This window comes from Dreissena polymorpha, chromosome 15 (assembly GCF_020536995.1).
Source record: "Dreissena polymorpha isolate Duluth1 chromosome 15, UMN_Dpol_1.0, whole genome shotgun sequence".
NCBI lineage: Eukaryota > Metazoa > Mollusca > Bivalvia > Myida > Dreissenidae > Dreissena > Dreissena polymorpha.
This window is the reverse complement of record NC_068369.1, coordinates 43,807,998-43,831,277: the sequence shown is the minus strand read 5'-3', so window position 1 is coordinate 43,831,277 and position 23,280 is coordinate 43,807,998. Positions and strand designations below refer to the sequence as shown.

At 38.9% G+C, this 23,280-nt stretch overlaps 1 protein-coding gene across 10 annotated transcripts in view; it reads left to right on the top strand.

Annotated features, from left to right (window-relative positions):
* LOC127861087 (cytoplasmic dynein 2 intermediate chain 1-like) overlaps positions 1-23,280 on the top strand; it is a 77,903-nt gene that overhangs the window by 51,937 nt on the left and 2,686 nt on the right. For 9 of the 10 annotated variants that reach the window (XM_052399458.1, XM_052399460.1, XM_052399455.1 and 6 more), the window contains 15 exons: positions 241-344; positions 5,017-5,146; positions 5,515-5,591; positions 6,222-6,298; positions 6,836-7,020; positions 11,479-11,551; positions 11,788-11,831; positions 13,264-13,328; positions 14,060-14,178; positions 15,021-15,108; positions 15,916-15,982; positions 17,453-17,511; positions 17,756-17,801; positions 19,656-19,833; positions 22,427-22,490. In XM_052399458.1, the coding sequence (XP_052255418.1) occupies positions 241-344; positions 5,017-5,146; positions 5,515-5,591; positions 6,222-6,298; positions 6,836-7,020; positions 11,479-11,551; positions 11,788-11,831; positions 13,264-13,328; positions 14,060-14,178; positions 15,021-15,108; positions 15,916-15,982; positions 17,453-17,511; positions 17,756-17,801; positions 19,656-19,833; positions 22,427-22,490 (1,376 nt within the window). Of the gene's footprint in view, positions 1-240; positions 345-5,016; positions 5,147-5,514; positions 5,592-6,221; positions 6,299-6,835; positions 7,021-10,762; positions 10,798-11,478; positions 11,552-11,787; positions 11,832-13,263; positions 13,329-14,059; positions 14,179-15,020; positions 15,109-15,915; positions 15,983-17,452; positions 17,512-17,755; positions 17,802-19,655; positions 19,834-22,426; positions 22,491-23,280 lie in introns of all 10 variants that reach the window. The other variant, XM_052399453.1, reaches the window with a different exon arrangement.

Genomic DNA, 23,280 nt, shown 5'->3' with positions numbered 1-23,280 from the left:
AATTACTACACGCTCGCCAGTTCTTTTATGAGTTAATTGCTTGAACAAACATGTGGCTATTATGAAGTTCGACTTGATGTCGAAATAGTGCTTTATATTGTTAAAACTGTGGAAAACAATAATATTCAAGATTTGTGTATGACAACTTAAATTGGCAATATAAAAGTCAGTCTTAACAAAATACCTTGTAATGTTTGTCCCTCCACCCTTACCTGCCAGTTGTGTGTGTCTGTTGTGCAGGAGGAGATGGAGAGAAGGATGTGGAGGAGGAGGAGGAGTCTCAGTACCGGCACAAGGACCAGGACCTGGGGAGACTTAACAAGTTCCTAGAGAGGGCAGGACAGGTAACTAGAGGGGGTTTGAATGGATTGCATGACAGGTAACTAGGGGGTTGCTATATGGAGGGCAGGACTGGTAACTAGGGGGTTGTGGGTATATGGTGGCAGGGCAGATAACTAGGGGGGGGATTGTGGATATATGAAGGACACCGGTAACTAGGGGTGGTATTTGGGTGACAGGACCGGTAAACATGGGTATATGGGTGACCAGACAGGTTACTAGGATGTATGAGTGTGTGTGTATATGGAGTAAATGACAGGTAACAAGGGTAGAAGTATGGGTATATCAAAGACAGGACAGGTAACTAGGGGGGTATGAGTGTGGGTATTAAGGGGACCGGTTTCTAGGGGGTATGATTGTGGGTACCGGTATATTGGGGATGGTACAGTTAACAAGGGGTATGAGTTTGGGTATATGGAGGACATGTAGCCAGGGGGGTATGATTGTTGGTATATGGAGGACATGGCAGGTAACTAGGGGGTTATGAGTGTGGGTATATTAAGGACAGGTAACTAAGGGGGCATGAGTGTGTGTATATGGAGGACATGTAACTAGGGGTTTATGAGTGTGGGTATATTAAGGACAGGTAACTAGGGAGTGTGAGTGTGAATATATTGATGACATGACAGGTAACTAAGGGGGCATGAGTGTGTGTATATGGAGGACATGTAACTAGGGGTTTATGAGTGTGGGTATATTAAGGACAGGTAACTAGGGAGTGTGAGTGTGAATATATTGATGACATGGCAGGTAACTAGGGGGGTATGAGTGTGGGTGTATGGGGGACTGTTGACAATGGGGTATGAGTGTGGGTATATAGAGAACAGGACTGGTAACTTGGGGAGGCAGGAGTGTGGGTATATGGGGGACAGGTAACTAGAGGGCATGAGTGTGAGTATATGGGGGACAAGTAACTAGGGGGCATGAGTGTGAGTATATGGGGGACAGGTAACTAGGGGGCATGAGTGTGAGTGTATTGGGGAGTTTAAGTAATGTCACAAGAACTAGGACCTGGGCAAACTTAACTCTCAACTAGTTCTCTTATTGACATCTGTAATTGTGTTTGTAACGTGGCATCTCTTATTGTATGGATAGACTGATGTTTGTCATTTTACAGAATTTATTATGCTTTCTCAAAATTTATTTTGGGGGGAGCATTCAGTCGCCGCTTCGTCCGTCTGTCCTTCCTTCCGTCCATCCGTCCGTCCGTGCACAATTTTTGTCCGGGCTATTTCTCAGCAACTAATGTACCGGCATTCAATGAAACTTTATGGGAAGCTTCACTTCCAAGAGGAGATGTGCATATTATCAGCGGGTTCTGGTCGGATGATTTTTAGCTCATCTATTTTTTGGAAAAAAAAATGAGCTATTGTCATCACCTTGGCGTCAGCGTCGGCGTCCGGTTAAGTTTTGTGTTTTGGTCCACTTTTCTCAGAAAGTATCAATGCTATTCCATTCAAACTTGGTACACTTACTTACATTCATGAGGGGACTGGGCAGGCCAAATAAGATAACACTGGCGTGCATTTTGACGGAATTATGTGCCCTTTTTATACTTAAAAAATAAAAAAATTGGTTAAGTTTTGTGGTTAGGTCCATTTTATTCCCTAAGTATCAGAGCTATTGCTTTCATACTTGCAACACTTACTAACTATCATAAGGGGACTGTGCAGGCAAAGTTATGTAACTCTGACTGGCATTTTGACAGAATTATGTGCCCTTTTTATACTTAGAAAATTGAAAATGTTGTTAAGTTTTGTGTTTAGGTCCACTTTATTCCTAAAGTATCAAAGCAATTGCTTTCATACTTGCAACACTTACTAACTATCGTAAGGGGACTGTGCAGGCAAAGTAATGTAACTCTGACGGGCATTTTGACGAAATTATGGGCCCTTTGTACTTGAAAATTTGGTTAAGTTTTGTGTTTTTGTCCACTTTACCCCTAAAGTATCATAGATATTGCTTTCATACTTGGAACACTCGCAAACTATCATAAGGGGACAGTAAAGGACAAGTTGCATAACTCTGGTTGTCATTTTTTACGGAATTATGGCCCTTTTTGACTTAGTTACTTTGAATATATGGTTACATTTTGTGTTAAGATCCACTTTACTTCTAAAGTATCAAGGCTATTGCTTTCAAACTTTAAATACTGTCATGCTATTATAAGGGTACTGTACCTGGCAAGTTGAATTTTACCTTGACCTTTGAATGACCTTGAAATTATTAAATTTTGCTAAAATTGCCATAACTTGTTTATTTATGATAAGATTTGACAAAACAACTCTTACCTGACATACCACAATTGACTCCGTCCAAACCATTGGCCATAACTTTTTCACTTTTTAAGATAGCAACTTGATATTTGGCATGAATGTGTATCTCATGGAGCTGCACATTTTGAGTGGTGAAAGTTCAAGGTCAAATGTCAAATTTATGGTGTCTGTCCGTCGAAAACTTTAACATTGGCCATAACTTTTTCAATATTGAAGATAGCAACTTGATATTTGGCATGCATGTGTATCTCATGGAACTGAACATTTTGAGTGGTGAAAGGTGAAGGTCATCCTTCAAGGTCAAATGTCAAATATATGGCGTCTGTCTGTCCGAAAACTTTAACATTGGCCATAACTTTTTTAATATTGAAGATGGCAACTTGATATTTGGCATGCATGTGTATCTCATGAAGCTGCACATTTTGAGTGGTGGAAGTTCAAGGTCAAGGTCATCCTTCAAGGTAGAAAAAAAAATTAAAAATCAAAGCGGCGTTCTCATGAAGCTGCACATTTCGAGTGGTGGCAGTTCATGGTCATCCTTCAAGGTCAAGGTCATCCTTCAAGGTCAAAGGTCAAAAAACAAATAACAAATTTCAAAGCGGGGGTTATCATGAAGCTGCACATTTTTAGTGGTGGAAGCTCAAGGTCAAGGTCATTCTTCAAGGTCAAGGTCATCCTTCAAGGTCAAAGGTCAAAAAAATATTCAAAGCAGCGTTATCATGAAGCTGCACATTTTGAGTGGTGTAGGTTCAAGGTCAAGGTCATCCTTCAAGGTCAAGGTGAAGCTGCACATTTTGAGTGGTGGAACTTTAAGGTCAAGGCCATCCTTCAAGGTCAAAAAAATTATAAAGATTTCAAAGCGGGGTTATCATGAAGCTGCACATTTAGAGTGGTGGAAGTTCAAGGTCTAGGTCATCCTTCAGGGTCAAGGTCATCCTTCAAGGTCAAAGGTCAAAAAATATATATAAAATTTCAAAGCGGCGTTCTCATGAAGCTGCACATTTTGAGTGGTGGAAGTTCAAGGTCAAGGTCATTCTTCAAGGTCAAAGTCATCCTTCAAGGTCAAAGGTCAAAATATTATTATTTCAAAGAGGCGTTATCATGAAGCTGGACATTTTGAGTGGTGGAAGTTCAAGGTCATCCTTCAAGGTCAATGTCATCCTTCAAGGTCAAAGGTCAAAAAAATAATATTTCAAAGCGGCCTTCTAATAAAGCTGCACATTTTGAGTGGTGGAATTTCAAGGTCAAGGTCATCCTTCAAGGTCAAAGGTAAAAAAATAATTCAAAGCGGCGCAATAGGGTGCATTTCGTTTCTGACAAACAAATCTCTTGTTTTTTTCAAACATGGTTAAAAAACACAAATTATATTTTTATTATTTTATTTTTGAAATACCGTCCAACCATCCCACCCAAGAATTTCCCCCCCCCCCCCCCCCCCCCCCAATTTTTTTTTTTTGGGGGGGGGCATTTTTTTTGCATTTTTGAAAGATAATGTAATAAATGACCACACCCCCACACTATACACCCCTCTCCACTCCACCCCTCCCTCCTTTGTGATTGAAATTGAGATAGGTCCCTACACCTTTAAATAGAAAAATAGATGAGTGGTCTGCACCCGAAAGGCGGTGCTCTTGTTTGACAGAGTTATAGCCCTTTGAAATTTTCTATTAACTGCACATATAGTGCAATTCTTGTCAAGGCTATTTCTCAGCAACTAATGACCAGAATTTTAGAAACTTTATGGGAAGCTTCACTACCAAGAGGAGATGTGCATATTATCAGCGGGTTCTGGTCGGATAATTTTTCACATAGTTATGGCCCTTTGAAATTTTCCGTTAACTGTACATATAGTGCAATTCTTGTCTGGGATATTTCTCAGCAATTAATGACCGGAATTCAATGAAACTTTATGGGAAGCTTCACTACCAAGAGGAGATGTGCATATTATCAGCGGGTTTTAGTCGGATGATTTTTCACAGAGTTATGGCCCTTTGAAAATTTCCATTAACTGTACATATAGTGCAATTCTTGTCCAGGCTATTTCTCAGCAACTAATGACCGGAATTCAATGAAACTTTATTGGAAGCTTCACTACCAAGAGGAGATGTGCATATTATCAGCAGGTTCTAGTCAGATGCTTTTTCACAGAGTTATGGCCCTTTGAATTTTTTTTTATAAAAAATCTTGTCCTCCCAACTATTGTGCCCTCAAGACGTTTCCTTTTATCTGAATATATAGTGCAATATTGTGACCAAAAAAAACCTTTGGGGAGCATCACCCGTCTCCGATTGTTTCTTGTTGTATTCATGTACTGATGTTTGACAGGTGACACCTCTCATTGTGTTCATTCACTTATTTTCTCAAGTGACACCTCTAATTGTATTCATGTACCGTATCCCAGGTGATTGCAATACTTCTGGAGGAGGAGAAAGACCAAGAGTCTGGCAGCTCGGCAGCAGGCCGGGGCAGGCAGACCCACATCACCGTCAGTGAGGGTTACACCCAGATAGACCTGCTTCCCATACTGCAAGGTGGGGGGAGTAGTGTGGAGCATAGCTGTCTTGTTAACCCATTTATGTCTAGCGTCTAGAAAAAAGGCATTGGCAAACAAGGTAGACCCAGATGAGACGCTGCATGATGCGGCGTCTCATCAGGGTCTGCGCTGTTTGCTTATTGATATTTCTGTAAGAAATATTCTATTTATAGAAATAAATATACTAGATATCCCTAATTTTAGAAATAAATTGATCCAATTTAGAAAGATGGGAGAGTCCACTAGGCATAAATGGGTTAAAATGGAGTGGATATACATCATAATGTTGTACTTCTTTCAATTGTCATATTATACCATTCTTTGTTGAAGATTATGCTTGTTATTTCGACAGTATTTTGTTCCCAGGTCGCTATGTGGTTCATTCCCATTTCTCCCATGTGCAGCCAAACCTGTTAGTCATGGCTTATAGTCATGCTCAAGAGGTAAGAGCCGTCTTTATTTAAATAAGCACTATCTTCCAAAGTCTCTGATTTGTTTTGAACTGTTTGTAATTGGTAAACATATGCTGTGTTGTATAGTATATCCATACAGTACAATTACACAGTTTAGCATTTTATAGTACAATGTCTGATACCTAGATAACTATAAATAATTTGCAACCTACAGTAGTTTATATGACAGTGTTTTTATGCCCCCGGATCGATAGATCGGGGGTATATTGTTTTTGGCCTGTCTTTCTGTCTGTCATTCTGTCACCAAAACTTTAACCTTACATTAAAGTCTGGCAATAACTTTTAAAATATTGAACATAGCAACTTGATATTTGGCATGCATGTGTTTCTGATGGAGCTGCACATTTTGAGTGTTGCAAGGTCAAGGTCATCCTTTAAGGTCAAAGGTAAAAAAAAAGCAGCAAAACTTTAACCTTACGTGTGTTAAATAAGTATCTTTTCAACAAAAAGCATCTCTAGGTGGAGAATGATATCCTTGATTAGCCTGTGCGGACTGCAATGGTTAATCTAGGACAGCATGTGCATTAAGCCTTTTTTTCACAGATCAAGCTTAAATCAATTATTTGAAGAGAATTCTAAAGCTGGCTATGCTGGTTTCAGGTGGTCGTAGACAATCCTGTGACCAGGCGAGGTGTACTGTGTGTCTGGAACACAAACGAGCCCACATACCCACAGAAGTAAGAAAACATACTTCTTTAAATAGTATGTCTTCATTTTTTACTTTCTGAGGTTCACATTAATACCTGAAAACGATAAAGAAATAAATATTACAATGTAACAATATCACAATATTAGTCAACAGAAAGTCATCTTATATTACAATGTCAATATAACAAAGTAACAATATTAGTCAACAGAAATAAAAAATAATCATTTTATGGTATTTTATCTAATTACCTATTTCAAAGTGTATGGCCCTTAAGTGATTACAGTCCGTTTCAAATCAACTTTATTCAGTTGTTGCCAGTGTGTGGCAAATGTGTATGTTGACAGCATGTGTATGGTATGTTGACAGGATGTGTATGGTATGTTTACAGGATGTGTATGGTATGTTAACAGGATGTGTATGGTACGTTGACAGGATGTGTATGGTATGTTTACTAGATGTGTATGGTATGTTTACAGGATGTGTATGGTATGTTTACTGGATGAGTATGGTATGTTTACTGGATGTGTATGGTATGTTTACAGGGATGTGTATGGTATGTTTACAGGATCCTGGTGTGTAGCAGTGACCCCCGGTGCTGCTGTTTCAGCCCCATCAAGCCCTTCCTGGTGTTCGCAGGTCTACACGACGGGTCGGTGGCCGTGTGGGACCTGAGAGAGCCCTCCTCCATACACAGCTCCCTTGACATCAACGGGGGGTCCTACTCACTGAGATACCCCACCTATGATACAGGTGAGTGATGTGAGGTCCTACTCACTATAATACCCCAACTTTGATACAGGTGAGTGATGTGAGGTCCTACTCACTGAGATACCCCACCTATGATACAGGTGAGTGATGTGAGGTCCTACTAACTGAGATACCCCACTTATGATACAGGTGAGTGATGTGAGGTCCAACTCACTGAGATATCCCACCTATGATACAGGTGAGTGATGCGAGGTCCTACTCACTATAATACCCCACCTATGATACAGGTGAGTGATGTGAGGTCCTACTCACTGAGATACCCTACTTATGATACAGGTGAGTGATGTGAGGTCCTACTCACTGAGATACCCCACCTATGATACAGGTGAGTGATGTGAGGTCCTACTCACTGAGATACCCCTACTTATGATACAGGTGAGTGATGTGAGGTCCAACTAACTGAGATACCTCACCTATGATACAGGTGAGTGATGTGAGGTCCTACTCACTATAATACCCCACCTATGATACAGGTGAGTGATGTGAGGTCCTACTCACTGAGATACACCACCTTTGATACAGGTGAGTGATGTGAGGTCCTACTCACTGAGATATCCAACCTATGATACAGGTGAGTGATGTGAGGTCCTACTCACTGAGATATCCCACCTATGATACAGGTGAGTGATGTGAGGTCCTACTCACTATAATACCCCACCTATGATACAGGTGAGTGATGTGAGGTCCTACTCACTGAGATATCCCACCTATGATACAGGTGATTGATGTGAGGTCCTACTAACTGAGATACCCCACCTATGATACAGGTGAGTGATGTGAGGTCCTACTCACTATAATACCCCACCTATGATACAGGTAAGTGATGTGAGGTCCTACTCACTGAGATACCCCACCTTTGATACAGGTGAGTGATGTTATGTCCTACTCACTGAGGTATCCCACCAATGATACAGGTGAGTGATGTGAGGTCCTACTAACTGAGATACACCGCCTATGATACAGGTGAGTGATGTGCGGTCCTACTCACTGAGATATCCCACCTATGATACAGGTGAGTGATGTGAGGTCCTACTCACTGAGATAACCCACCTATGATACAGGTGAGTGATGTGAGGTCCTACTAACTGAGATACCCCACCTTATGATACAGGTGAGTGATGTGAGGTCCTACTCACTATAATACCCCACCTATGGATACAGGTGAGTGATGTGCGGTCCTACTCACTGAGATATCCCACCTATGATACAGGTGAGTGATGTGAGGTCCTTCTCACTGAGATAACCCACCTATGATACAGGTAAGTGATGTGAGGTCCTACTAACTGAAATACCCCACCTTATGATACAGGTGAGTGATGTGAGGTCCTACTCACTATAATACCCGACCTATGATACATGTGAGTGATGTTATGTCCTACTCACTGAGATACCCCACCTTTGAAACAGGTGAGTGATGTGAGGTCCTACTCACTGAGATACCCCACCTCTGATACAGGTGAGTGATGTGCGGTCCTACTCACTGAGATATCCCACCTATGATACAGGTGAGTGATGTGAGGTCCTACTCACTGAGATAACCCACCTATGATGCAGGTGAGTGATGTGAGGTCCTACTCACTGAGATATCCCACCTATGATACTGGTGAGTGATGTGAGGTCCTACTAACTGAGATACCCCACCTATGATACAGGTGAGTGATGTGAGGTCCTACTCACTATAATACCCCACCTATGATACAGGTGAGTGATGTGAGGTCCTACTCACTGAGATACCCCACCTATGATACAGGTGAGTGATGTGAGGTCCTACTCACTATAATACCCCACCTATGATACAGGTGAGTGATGTGAGGTCCTACTCACTGAGATACACCACCTTTGATACAGGTGAGTGATGTGAGGTCCTACTCACTGAGATACGCCACCTATGATACAGGTGAGTGATGTGAGGTCCTACTCACTGAGATATCCCACCTATGATACTGGTCTGTGATGTGAGGTCCTACTCACTGAGATATCCCACCTATGATACAGGTGAGTGATGTAAGGTCCTACTCACTGAGATACCCCACCAATGATACAGGTGAGTGATGTGAGGTCCTACTCACTGAGATACCCCACCTATGATACAGGTGAGTGATGTTATGTCCTACTCACTGAGATACCCCTCTTTGATACAGGTGAGTGATGTGAGGTCCTACTCACTGAGATACCCCACCAATGATACAGGTGAGTGGTGTTAGGTCCTACTCACTATAATACCCCACCTATGATATAGGTGAGTGATGTGAGGTCCTACTCACTGAGATATCCCACCTATGATACAGGTGAGTGATGTGAGGTCCTACTCACTGAGATACCCCACCTATGATACAGGTGAGTGATGTGAGGACCTACTCACTGAGATATCCCACCTATGATACAGGTGAGTGATGTGAGGTCCTACTCACTGAGATATCCCACCTATGATACAGGTGATTGATGTGAGGTTCTACTCACTGAGATACCCCACCTATGATACAGGTGAGTGATGTTAGGTCCTACTCACTCAGATACCCCACCTATGATACAGGTGAGTGATGTGAGGTCCTACTCACTAAGATACACCACCTATGATACAGGTGAGTGATGTGAGGTCCTACTCACTATAATACCCCACCTATGATACAGGTGAGTGATGTTAGGTTCTACTCACTATAATACCCCACCTATGATACAGGTGAGTGATGTGAGGTCCTACTCACTAAGACACCCCACCTTATGATACAGGGGAGTGATGTGAACTCCTACTCACTAAGATACCCCACCTATGATACAGGTGAGTGATGTGAGGTCCTACTCACTGAGATATCCCACCTATGATACAGGTGAGTCGTGTGAGGTCCTACTCACTGAGATACCCCACCTATGATACAGGTGAGTGATGTTAGGTCCTACTCACTGAGATACCCCACCTATGATACGGGTGAGTGATGTTAGGTCCTACTCACTGAGATACCCCACCTATGATACAGGTGAGTGATGTGAGGTCCTACTCACTGAGATACCCCACCTATGATACAGGTGAGTGATGTTAGGTCCTACTCACTGAGATACCCCACCTATGATACAGGTGAGTGATGTGAGATCCTACTCACTGAGATACCCCACCTTTGATACAGGTGATTGATGTTAGGTCCTACTCACTGAGATACCCCACCTATGATACGGGTGAGTGATGTGAGGTCCAACTAACTGAGATACCTCACCTATGATACAGGTGAGTGATGTGAGGTCCTACTCACTATAATACCCCACCTATGATACAGGTGAGTGATGTGAGATCCTACTCACTGAGATACACCACCTTTGATACAGGTGAGTGATGTTAGGTCCTACTCACTCAGATACCCCACCTATGATACAGGTGAGTGATGTGAGGTCCAACTAACTGAGATACCTCACCTATGATACAGGTGAGTGATGTGAGGTCCTACTCACTATAATACCCCACCTATGATACAGGTGAGTGATGTGAGGTCCTACTCACTGAGATACCCCACCTATGATACAGGTGAGTGATGTTTGGTCCTTCTTACTGAGATACCCCACCTATGATACAGGTGAGTGATGTGAGATCCTACTCACTGAGATACCCCACCTATGATACAGGTGAGTGATGTGAGGTCCTACTTACTGAGATACCCCACCTATGATACCGGTGAGTGATGTGAGGTCCTACTCACTGAGATACCCCACCTATGATACAGGTGAGTGATGTGAGGTCCTACTCACTAAGATACCCCACCTATGATACAGGTGAGTGATGTTAGGTCCTACTCACTATAATACCCCACCTATGATACAGGTGAGTGATGTGAGGTCCTACTCACTAAGATACACCACCTATGATAAATAACCAACAAAAAACAACAATTGAACATATCAAACAAATGCTCATCATTTACACGTTTAATCAAACGCAATATTAAACAAACAAACCCACAATCCATTCAACTAAAAGCTGGCACAAGTAAACAATTACATACATTGGTAACAGTAAAACAATAATGGTTTTCAATTATTTTCATTAAATCATTCATAATCAAAAGCAATACGAAGAAACAAACCGACAACAAATGAAATATACAATTTTAAACACCTTTATTTAATTATAATAAAAATATATTTTCACCAAATGGACCGCTAACTAATCTAACACCTGCTGTAATCAATTAAGTTTTAAAGAAAAGGTGTAATAAAATGTAGGGAAAAGGTATAATAAAATATAGGACTGAATAAGCCTGGTCAATTTGAGGCCAAAAAAGCTTGGTGCCAAATCGACCTGAATTTTTGGACTGGGACGAAAGAGCTTGGTGCCGAAAAAGCCTGCTCCCCTGTAGTTGCCTGGGGACTCTTCACCCTGTATCTACCTTTGTGATCCTTATTTCTGTGCCTACATGTACATATGTCTTCACCTGCGTATGTCTTCAATTGCAGCTCTGGTTCTGAGTGAAGAGAACCACCACAGCCCTGTGACCTGTATACAGCCCATCTACTCCTTCACTCGCAGGTGGGGCACCAATGCTTAGTTTCACTTGCATGTTTTACTTAATTATGGTTTGCATCATAGATTAAATTAATTTTTATCTTTAATAATGTCAATTTATTTGTTAATGTTGATGAATTATTTTCACCATGTTACTCACATTTTAAATACACAAAAGTGAAGTAAAGTACACAATAAAACCCACACTGACAGATGTTTATAAGCAAATCTGTCTACCAAAGGGACTGTTGTGATTTCAGTTCTCAAACGAGTGATTCTCCAAACCAGACTCAAGCTTCAGAAGGTAGGTGATTAACAAACCATAGGCAGACAGTTATTTATTGTATTTTGCAGGGATTGTTCATAACGTTCTGAACATTCCAACCTTATTTGATGTTTGCTGATGTGCACTCAAGGCTAATAAGTTGATATCTACATATTGATGTTTTTCTGGTTTTCTGACAATGGAACTAGTATATTTAGCTCACCTGAGCTAGAAATGCTCCATGCAAGCCACTATGTCTTATGTCCGGTGTGTGTCAAGTGCTCCATGCAAGCCACTATGTCTTATGTCCGGTGTGTGTCAGTGGGCCTCCTTTTTATACCCCCGGATCAAACGATCGGGGATATATTGTTTTTGGCCTGTCTGTCTGTCATTCTGTCTGTCTGTCATCAAAACTTTAACCTAAAACTTTAACCTTGGTTAAAGTTTTGCAATAACTTTTGCAGTATTGAAGATAGCAACTTGATACTTGGCATGCATGTGTATCTCATGGAGCTGCACATTTTGAGTGGTGAAAGGTCAAGGTCATCCTTCAAGGTCAAAGGTTAAATATATGGCTTCAAAGCGGTGCAATAGGGGGCATTGTGTTTCTGACAAACACTTCTCTTGTTTTTCTTGTTGCCACTTTATAGGCCACATAATTCATTCAATTAAAATGTTTTATTTGGATAATATCTTGGCTGAGTTTGAATCTCAGTCATGGGGGTCCAAAATCTAGGTCAACTTATCAAATCTAACAAAAACAGTGTTATCACTCTAAAGGCATTTCTAATTACTCAATCTTGATCAGATATGGTCAGAGTGTTTATTTAGACAATACCTACAATGGGATTTGATGCTTTCAAAACTAGGTCACCAGTTCAAATCTTAGCACAACTTTGTTACCAGTCTAGAGGCCAAATTGTTGATTCAATGTTAATGAAACTTGGTAAGAATGTTTATCTGGACATTTTCTAGGAAAAGTTTAAATCAGGATCATGCTTGTCAAAAAAATAAGTCACTCGTTCAAATGTTCATTAAACCTTGTTACCACATTCATAATTCAATATTGAGGAAACTTTGTAACCTCTGCTGTATTTACATCTGGGTCACATGCATAAAAACCAAGGCCAACAGGTCAAATCTCACAAAAACTTTATCTTGACAATATGAAGATCATGTTTGTATCTGGGTCAAGTGCTGTCAAACACTAGATCACCAGGTCAAGTCTTGAGTAATTTATGTCCATGAATTCAGATGAGTGCTTAACAGCCATCATGGCTCTCTTGTTTGTACATAAGTTCAATATCATTACTTGTCATTATTTAAGCATGATAACCATTATGAACTATGAAAGAATGATGCTATTTACACAATAACACTAAATAGAAAGTTTTTAACGAGCCCATGCCAGCGTCCTCATTGAATGTCTTCCATTCCCTGCCCACATAATGTGGATTATGTCTGGTTTCAGAGTCATCTGCAGGCATGTCCTTCCAGCTTGTGTCAACAGAGGAAAGTTCAGTGCTGCATTTCTGGGTATGCTTGTAAAGCTACTTTAGTCACTAAACTATGCTTTGGGCATACTTGTTGCGCATTTTCAACCCAAAAGTTATTTCTTTACGTACATATGTAATGACAATGCGTTGTTGATGTTATGTCCATGGCATCGACTGCTGCTGAGAGGCTTGTAGTACTTGGCCTGTCCAATCTTCCAACTGTCCATCCGTACTATGTAATCAATCCTTGAGCGTGAACCCTTAAATTGGCCATTCATTGATCACCCATAAAGTCAACAGTAAACCTTTTTTACAAAGTACTGGCTAAGGACAAGTTAACTAATTAATTATGCTATAATGAGATAGGCTTGATAATTTTACTGCAATATGCAAATTGTCGTTTGGCTACATTTAAGTTATTTTAGCTGTACAAAATTGTAATTGGTAAATTGGTTCAAGACTGTAAGGTGAATAGTGCTTCATAAACAATAAGCCAGCGGAAGCTCTGCTTATAACCAGAGCATCATTTTGGGAAAACTGGGCTTAATGCATGTGCGTAAAGTGTCCTCCCAGATTAGCCTGTACAGTCCGCAAGGCTAATCAGGGACAACACTTTAAGCTTTTATGGATTTTTTTATTTAAAGGAAGTCTCTTTGAACTAAAAATCCAGCTAAGGCATACATTGTTGTCCCAGTTTAGCCTGTATGAATTTCAATGAGTTTTCCCACAACCTGGCTCACCTAGATTGCACCGTATCTGTTGCTGCTGCAGGTTGTTGCTGAGACTGGAGCAGGTGAGCTGTCCGGGGCCGAGAATGACCTGGGGCTGCTGCCTGGGGCCAGCGTGAAACTAATCAAGAGTTCCTCCATCAACCTGCACAGCCCCTCCAGGTAAACATACACATGGACAGCCCCTTCAGGTAAACACACATCTACATGCATAGCCCCTTAAAGAATACACAAATGCACAGGCCCTCCAGCTATACACACATCCACCTGCACAGCCCCTCCAGGTATACGCACATCAACCTGCACAGCCCCTCTTGGTATACACACATATACCTGCACAGCCCCTCCAGGTATACACACATCCACCTGCACAGCCCCTCCAGGTATACACACATCCACCTGCACAGCCCCTCCAGGTATACACATCCATCTGCACAGCCCATCCAGGTATACACACATCCACCTGCACAGCCCCTCCAGGTATACACACATCACCTGCACAGCCCCTCCAGGTATACACACATCCACCTGCACAGCCCCTCCAGGTATACACACATCCACCTGCACAGCCCCTCCAGGTATACACACATCACCTGCACAGCCCCTCCAGGTATACACACATCCACCTGCACAGCCCCTCCAGGTATACACACATGGCACCCAGTCATACCAACAGTGATTTCAAGGTGTATGTATACAATTGTGTTGTTTTTTTGCATAAAATATATTTTCAACCAATGTGAAAAGAAGAAATTGATTAAAACCTGCACTGAACATAGGACCAGTTGGAAATAAAAAGTTCTCCCCAATGCGTGTTTCTGCTTTCCACTTTCAATAACCAATGTGGCTTCTGCACACAGCCTAACCATACAATAAGCAAAGTGACACTTCTGGTAGACAACCTGGCAAAACAGGCCAGACAAAGTCTGCAAAGAACATCCTGTAAATAACATGAACTAATGTCACTGTTGTTTCTCATTTCACTATTGCTGCTATGGTTTCAGGGACGGGCGACCCCAGATGTCCCTGCGCTCCCTGGACATGCAGGTCATGCCTTCAGATCCAAACCACTTCTATGTTTCCACAGACTCTGTAGGTTACATTAGTTTTTTTGTGGAACCTGTATAATGTTTTTGTTTTTAAAAAAAAGTAGTCTTCCTTTTTAATTTTCTAAAACTATTATTAGTTTGTATTAGTTGTACAATTTGTTTGACATTTTGGCCAAAATTTAATGCTAAACATATTCATTGTTGTTTAAGTATAAGAATCTGTTAACATATTGTATTTGTGTTTTTAACCAGGTTTTCCGAAGGAAAAATTAACCAGGTTTTGCGAAGGAAAAAACTGGTTATTAGATTGGCGAATGTCGGTGGGCTGTTGGGCGGGCGGAACAAGCTTGTCCGGACCATAACTTTGTCGTTCATTGTGAGATTTTAAAATCATTAGACGGTTTGTCGCGCGAAAGAATTACGTCAATATCTTTAAGGTCAAGGTCACACTTTGAGTTCAAAGGTCAAAAATGGCAATAAATGAGCTTGTCTGAGCCATAACTACGTCATTCATTGTGAGATTTTAAAATTATTTGGCACATTTGTTCACCATCATAGGACGGTGTGTCGCACGAAAGAATCACGTCAATATCTCCAAGGTCAAGGTCGCCACGACTAAAAATAGATTTATTTTGAAACAAAGGGGGGTAAATTTGTTTGTTCAGTTCAAAAGTTCAGATTGAGTTGTCTCCCTTTATCAGACTTTTTTTTCACAATGAAAACCTGGTTTTGTGACAATTTTGTCCCTTGTTATTGCCTTAGAGTTATTATGTTAGAGGACAAGCAGTTGAAACAAAAATAACTTCCCTTGTACACATCTATGATCTCATGTCTCGCTGTGTGATTGCAGGGGTTCGTGTTACATGGTATGCGCTTTGGCAAGCGAGTGTTCCCTCGCGCTCATTCACCTGTGATAGGTGAGTACACAAGAATCAGGAGTAAACATGTGTAGTTCATTCAGTCAAAATGAATGTCTGTTGTTCATATAGTAATAATAAATTATAATAATAATAAAAAATAATGAATGCTATAGAAAGCGAATTTCACTTTTTATTAGTATGTCCCCTCTATAAAGAAATAGACAACAATACCTAAAACCATACTCTCGTCATTGGCCAACATTGAACAAATTCGAAATTATAATGTCATCAAAATCAACAAAGGAACTAAATAACCTATCAAAATATGTTTATTTTGCCCTCAAACTAAGGTCAAATGTAACGTAGTATAAAATATATGCTGTTAACCCCTCCATTTTTGTATGTCTATTAAAACAGATACAATAATAAGTGAATCGTATTAACTTCAATTATTATTTCCGTTTGCCTACTGTTTAAAATAGTAAGGTGATCGAATAATTGTATTGGATAGAGTAAAAGTGATCAACTTGTGCGATTGTTTTATATTATGTTGACTATTTGTATTAAAGAAGATCACTTCTTTGTATGATTTTCAAAATTTGAAAATGTAATTGTATTGTTATCATTATCAATAAGAATATTCTAAAGGTAATTGTTTTGTTATCATTATCAATTAGAATATCCAATTTACATAAAAGAGACAGCAAACATAGGTTTAATGCTAAATGATTAAATAAATCTACTCATTATTTTTTTGTAATTTTAACATAAGCATTACGTAAAAATGTTACTTAACTAAGTCTGTGTGACTGAACAATTTTTAATTGTATCCAGCATTGAAAATATAATCGATCATTTAAACAATGATAACTTTTTTTGTAAATGAAATTCACCACCAAAATTATATATTCATTATGTAAATGACTTATTGATTCTATTCTTTGAATGATTTTGACATGCCTTTTTTCTTTTTTTGTTTTACCCACTATTTGTATACATCATTTTGTGTTGTACTTCTCAAATACATGTACCATGTCTTTGCTATCTCAAACACATACTGTGTATAGGCTATAAATTTGCAATATGCTATTTAATGCCAAATAAATGTTATGTTATGTTATGTTAATAAATTTATGTTTATAGTTCATACAGAAAAAAATAAATGTCTGTTTGTTGTTCATTTGGTAAAAACAAATTTATGTTTGTAGTTCATGCAGTAAAATGAATGTTTGTTGTTCATACAGTGAAAATGAATGTCGGTTTGTAATTCATACAGTTAAAATACGTGTAAATTTGTAGATCATTCAGTAAAAATTAATGTCTGTTTGTAGTTCATTCAGCAAATATAAGTGTCTGTTTATAATTGATACAGTAAAAAGACATGTCCTTTTGTAATTCATGCATATTATTTATCTTCTTGATGCAAACTTTTATATTTAGCATGTCTGTTAAAAAGTCTCAGTGTTAGTTTTGTTCATTTAGAGCTGATTGTACATTCATGTCATATCTATTCTGTTATCTTTTCAGAAGCTGTTGTTGATATTGTCTCAATCGATTTCTCACCATTTGGTCAGCCGTGTTTTCTCGTAAGACTCTTCAATATTTACAATGTATTGAAACATTGGTTATTCTTAAATTGTATTTAAATATGCCTTTATACAATACTATTTAAAGATTATCAACATTGAAATCCACATTAGTATTAAAATACACAGATATCAAAAATATGAATTTAAATTGTTTAAGGTCAACAGGGCCATGAAGCCTGTTTGAGTTGATTACATCTGGGTTGCCATGTAGCTCTGCATGGTTTGTTGTTCTCTGTTACAGACGGGTTCCTCTGATGGGACCTTTGCTATGTACAGGACACAGTCAGGTAAGTGTCACTTCAAAATGTCCATCTGTCCATAACACTTTCTTGTCCTCTTATATCTCCTAAAACCTTTGACAGATTTTCATGAATCTTTCCTCATATGTTGAGGGAATTGAAATGATATGCAGAAGGTATGACTCAGTAATGCTGGCTCAAGATCTAGGTGGTACAGTAAGGTCAAAGGTTTGAGTCTTCATTTTCTTGTCTGCCTTTATTGTTTGTGTCCAGTCCATATCTCCTATAATCATTCACGAATCATAATGAAATTTGCCCCTAATGTTTCGGTCATGAAGACAATGTCCAGAAGACATGAGTCTGTCATGCCTGCTCAAGTTCAAGGGCATACTACAAGGTAAAAAGTTTGAGCCTCTTTCTTCATGTTGGTTCAATATCTTCTAAAACCATTAAAGGATTTTCATGACACTTGGATACAGTATTTAGGTCATTGAGATGATGTGCAGAACACATGAGTCAGGCACACCAGATGACGGTAAAGGTACTACTTCACTGTCAAATGTTTGATTCTTTATTTCATGTTTGGTCCATATTTCCTTTGCATGTTGAAGGTTTTTTACTAAACCTTGCCAAAATGGTAAGATCATTGAGACAATGTGTGGAAAGAGTAAGTCATTCAAGCGGGTTTGAAATTAATTTCGCCACTTCCAGGTTAAAAAAAATTGGCAAATTTCCTTTTCCTTGTCCTTCTTGATTTGATTGCAAAAATCAATAAATCCCTGAAAACTGTCACCAAATTTCATGCTTTTAGTATTAATTTTAGTTTTAAACTTGTATAATCAGCACTTGTTTACGTTAAACTGTGACACAGTGGCTTCTGTACTTCATGCAGGAAAACAATTCCATTCCTGTAACCATGTCTGCATGAGTCTTCACTTGAAGACTTTTCTAACGCATCAATTAGTCATATCAATATGGCTCCCTTATTTTTGAACAGATTGTGTTGACATTTGGACCAAGAATAATTCAACACAAATCTGATAATTCCTGAAAATTTAATTGAAATTGAAAAACAACTAAATATCAAACTTAACAAATTAAAAACGTCACTTCAAAAGTCAAATTCGCAAACTCGTACAACGTAAAATAATAACAATGAGAAAAGTAAAACGCATAAACTTACACGTCTTAATACCTGACCAGCTTGCAACATGCCGATTGAGCCGTTGCGCTCCTGAATATTCATACGAGTCATATTGTTTTTCTTTAATTAATAAATTAATGTTATGTTTTTCTTGTGTAAAAACTCACCTAGAATGAGAAAATTGAAATTAAATTCGAATAACATGTATAGCGCGTTTTACTACACTTGGTGACTTTTCTAACGCAACACTTTTAAAACTTACATGTCTCAGTAATAAGTAAATATTTTTATTTATTGTTCATTTGACTACTATGTGCAAGCCCACGATAAAATCATTCATCCGTGACGATCGGACGCTTTAGCAAGTGGGGAAGGTAGCCTGCAAAATGAAAAGTGCGCCATTGCACTGCTGAATATTCATACGAGCTATATTGTTTTGTAAATTAATTTTATGTTTTCCTTGTGTAAGCACTCGCCTAAAATAACTAAATTGAAATAAAACTAGAATTATATCGCGTTTCACCATTTCCACGTGCAAAAATATGGATCCAAACTTACCCCACATGCTTAAGCGTCCAATCATCATGGATAAATGATTTTATTGTGAGCTTGCACACAATGTAGTTAAATGATCGTATGTAAAATTGTAAATCAACATCTTTACTCATAACCGAGATATTCAAGTTTAAAAAGTGATGCGTTAGAAAAGTCCTCAAGTCTACTGTGTATTAATCTATTTCAATGTTTATGTTGTCCAGCCACTCCATTGATATCGTGGCCCAGTATTACGAAGGGGCGAGCGGTGCAGTGTGTGCGCTGGTCCCGCAGTCGGCCGTGCGTGTTCTACGTGCTGGACGTGGCCTCCACACTCTATGTGTTTGATCTCCTGGAGGGGGATATTGCACCCAAACATGTGGAGAGCCTCTCAACTGAAAGGTACAAAGTAAACACCAGCCATCTGCTTACTTGTACACAGTATACACCAGCCATCAGCTTACTTGTTGTACACAGTATACACCAGCCATCAGCTTCCTTGTTGTACACAGTATACACCAGCCATCAGCTTACTTGTTGTACACAGTATACACCAGTCATTAGCTTCCTTGTACACAGTATACAACAGTCATCAGCTTACTTGTTGTACACAGTATACACCAGCCATCAGCTTACTTGTTGTACACAGTATACAACAGCCATCAGCTTACTTGTTGTACACAGTATACACCAGCCATCAGCTTACTTGTTGTGCACAGTATACACCAGCCATCAGCTTACTTGTTGTACACAGTATACACCAGCCATCAGCTTACTTGTTGTACACAGTATACACCAGCCATCGGCTTACTTGTTGTACACAGTATACACCAGCCATCAGCTTACTTGTTGTTCACAGTATACACCAGCCATCAGCTTACTTGTTGTACACAGTATACACCAGCCATCAGCTTACTTGTTGTACACAGTATACACCAGCCATCAGCTTACTTGTTGTACACAGTATACACCAGTCATCAGCTTTCTTGTTGTACACAGTATACACCTGTCATCAGCTTACTTGTTGTACACAATATACACCAGTCATCAGCTTACTTGTTGTACACAGTATACACCAGCCATCAGCTTCCTTGTTGTACACAGTATACACCAGCCATCAGCTTACTTGTTGTACACAGTATACACCAGTCATCAGCTTACTTGTTGTACACAGTATACACCAGCCATCAGCTTACTTGTTGTACAAAGTATACACCAGCCATCAGCTTACTTGTTGTAATATTCTAAAATGTTCACAAGCCCAACTGAATGTATTGGTATAAGCTCAAAATTTACCAAATAGTCAATGCTATACAACACACCCAAATGGCAGTGTTGCTAACGGCCTCTGCATAATACTTTTTAAAGGTAAACATGCAACACATCACACCATTTCACTGTTTCATGAAATTCATTTGGAACTTCAAATTCGGGCTCATTGTGTGAGATCACAAGTTCAATGACTTTGACCTTCTATTTAGCATAATTATGCCCTTTAAAGTATTTGAAAATGTGAGGTTAACATGTTCATTCAACTACTTCATATAACTTTGTATACCTCAGATATGGAAATGAAACTTCTTATATGTATTAAGGGTCATTATGGACATTCACTGACCAAGACCTATGACTGTAACCAGTTTTTAAGCAGGATTATGACACTTTTGTTTAAATGAAAGGGCCGATAAACGTTTTCTTGCAAGATCAAGTTCAAGTTTGCATGCAACAAGTACATTTCTCTGTTAGTACTTCAGTGTAGATATCCAATTGAATCTTAAAGATTACTGACTAAGACCCATAACTCTGTCCTGATATTTAGGAGAATTATGCCTTTTTTTAAACTTTTGTACTGAAAATTCTGTATTACTCCAACTCTCTGTGTTTATAATAGATATTTAAATTAACCTTAAAATTAGATGTTCAGGGTCTTTATAAATAGTCACTTACCAATAACTATGTCATTTTAACCAGCGTTTTTGTAGGATTATGCTGCTGTTTATTCCTTTAAAAAAAAACACAAGATTAAAGCTTGTACGCAAAAACTACATGAATCTTTAAATTCCGCAGATATTCAATTGTTATTTGACACATGTCTTCATGATCATCACGCCAAGGCCCTCTGATTTGCAATTTAGCATAATTATGCATCTTTTTGTACTTTTTTACGTTGTAATTCGGGTAAACTGATGGTCTTTTTGTTCAAGCATACGCTCATTTACTTAAATTCAAATATTCAATTCAAATTTCCACTTGATCATCATGCTAGGTCACGGACCAAAGCCCATAATTGTGACTTGCAATTTACCAGATTTAAGCCCCTCATTGTGTTTTACTGCTTTGTAAATTCTGTTTAACATTTCCATACAACACCTATATAGGGTTTGTTAATTCAGGTTAACATTTTCATACAACACCTATACAGGGTTTGTTAATTCAGGTTAACATTTCCATACAACACCTATACAGGGTTTTTTAATTCAGGTTAACATTTCCATACAACACCTATACAGGGTTTGTTAATTCAGGTCAACATTTCCATACATCACCTATACAGGGTTTGTTTATTCAGGTTAACATTTCCATACAACACCTTTACAGGGTTTGTTAATTCAGGTCAACATTTCCATACATCACCTATACAGGGTTTGTTTATTCAGGTTAACATTTCCATACAACACCTATACAGGGTTTGTTAATTCAGGTTAACATTTCCATAAATCACCTATACAGGGTTTGTTTATTCAGGTTAACATTTCCATACATCACCAACTGGTCAGTACCCCCAAGCAGTCAAGATAGACATTTAGATTTTAGTGATACATAACATATTTAACTGAGGCTGACTGAGAATTAATAGCCGTTGATGTTACTGTCTCTGGTCCTTTGTTGACAGATAATTACGTATGGACCAGATCAGCATCTTTGCTCACTCTTAGGATATTATCTGTGTTTATATATAACAAAGCATCATAAGTAAGTGTGCTGTGGTTTTCAGAGTGACCAGTTTTGAACTTACGACAGACCAAAGACCTGAGGGTTCCAGTAAATACCCACAAATAGTGAGTACAGATGTCTCTAACCTATCATATCTTCTGCTTTAACTCACTGAGCAGTTCACAATTTTGCATATCTTATAATTTCTTTGTCTATTGAATGGCATAAAATGCAAACAGAACAATAGTCATGGTTATTTTTTTAAACTGCATCGTTGGAAGATAAATGTGTTCTCCTCATTGGACCTCCTACCAAACTTTACCTTAAAAAGTTGTCATAGAATTGGAAATTATTCTGTGACAGGGATTTATCAAACCACTACATGTGATACAAAGATACCTGACTGATTTGTTTTATATCAGGACAATAGAGGTATATATAAGTCAATGTTTTGAAAACAGCGGAAAACATTATTTTACAAATATTACGAATGCCCACGGCTCCATGAAAAACAGAACCTGTTAGTCTTTCAAATCATATATGTGATATGTGCATGGACTTTAGTGAGCAGATATGTGATATGTGTAAAGAGATGTATGAAATGTGTACTGTTTAAAGTATTGCATTATTCAAGCAAAGAAATAACAGTTGTCATAGACCTGTTACTATAATGCTAACCAACAACAATACAAGACAACAAAAACTCCATCCCTTTATAATGTTTAGTGTTTAATTGAGGATCTGGGAAAAATGGGCCTTATGCATATGCATAGTGTTGTCCGAGATGAGCCTGTGTAGTCTGCACAGGCTAATCAGGACAATACTTTCCGCTTTAATGGCATTTGTATGTAAAGACAGTCTCTTCTTATAAAAATACAGTTACGGTGGATATCATTGTCCCAGATTAGCCTGCAG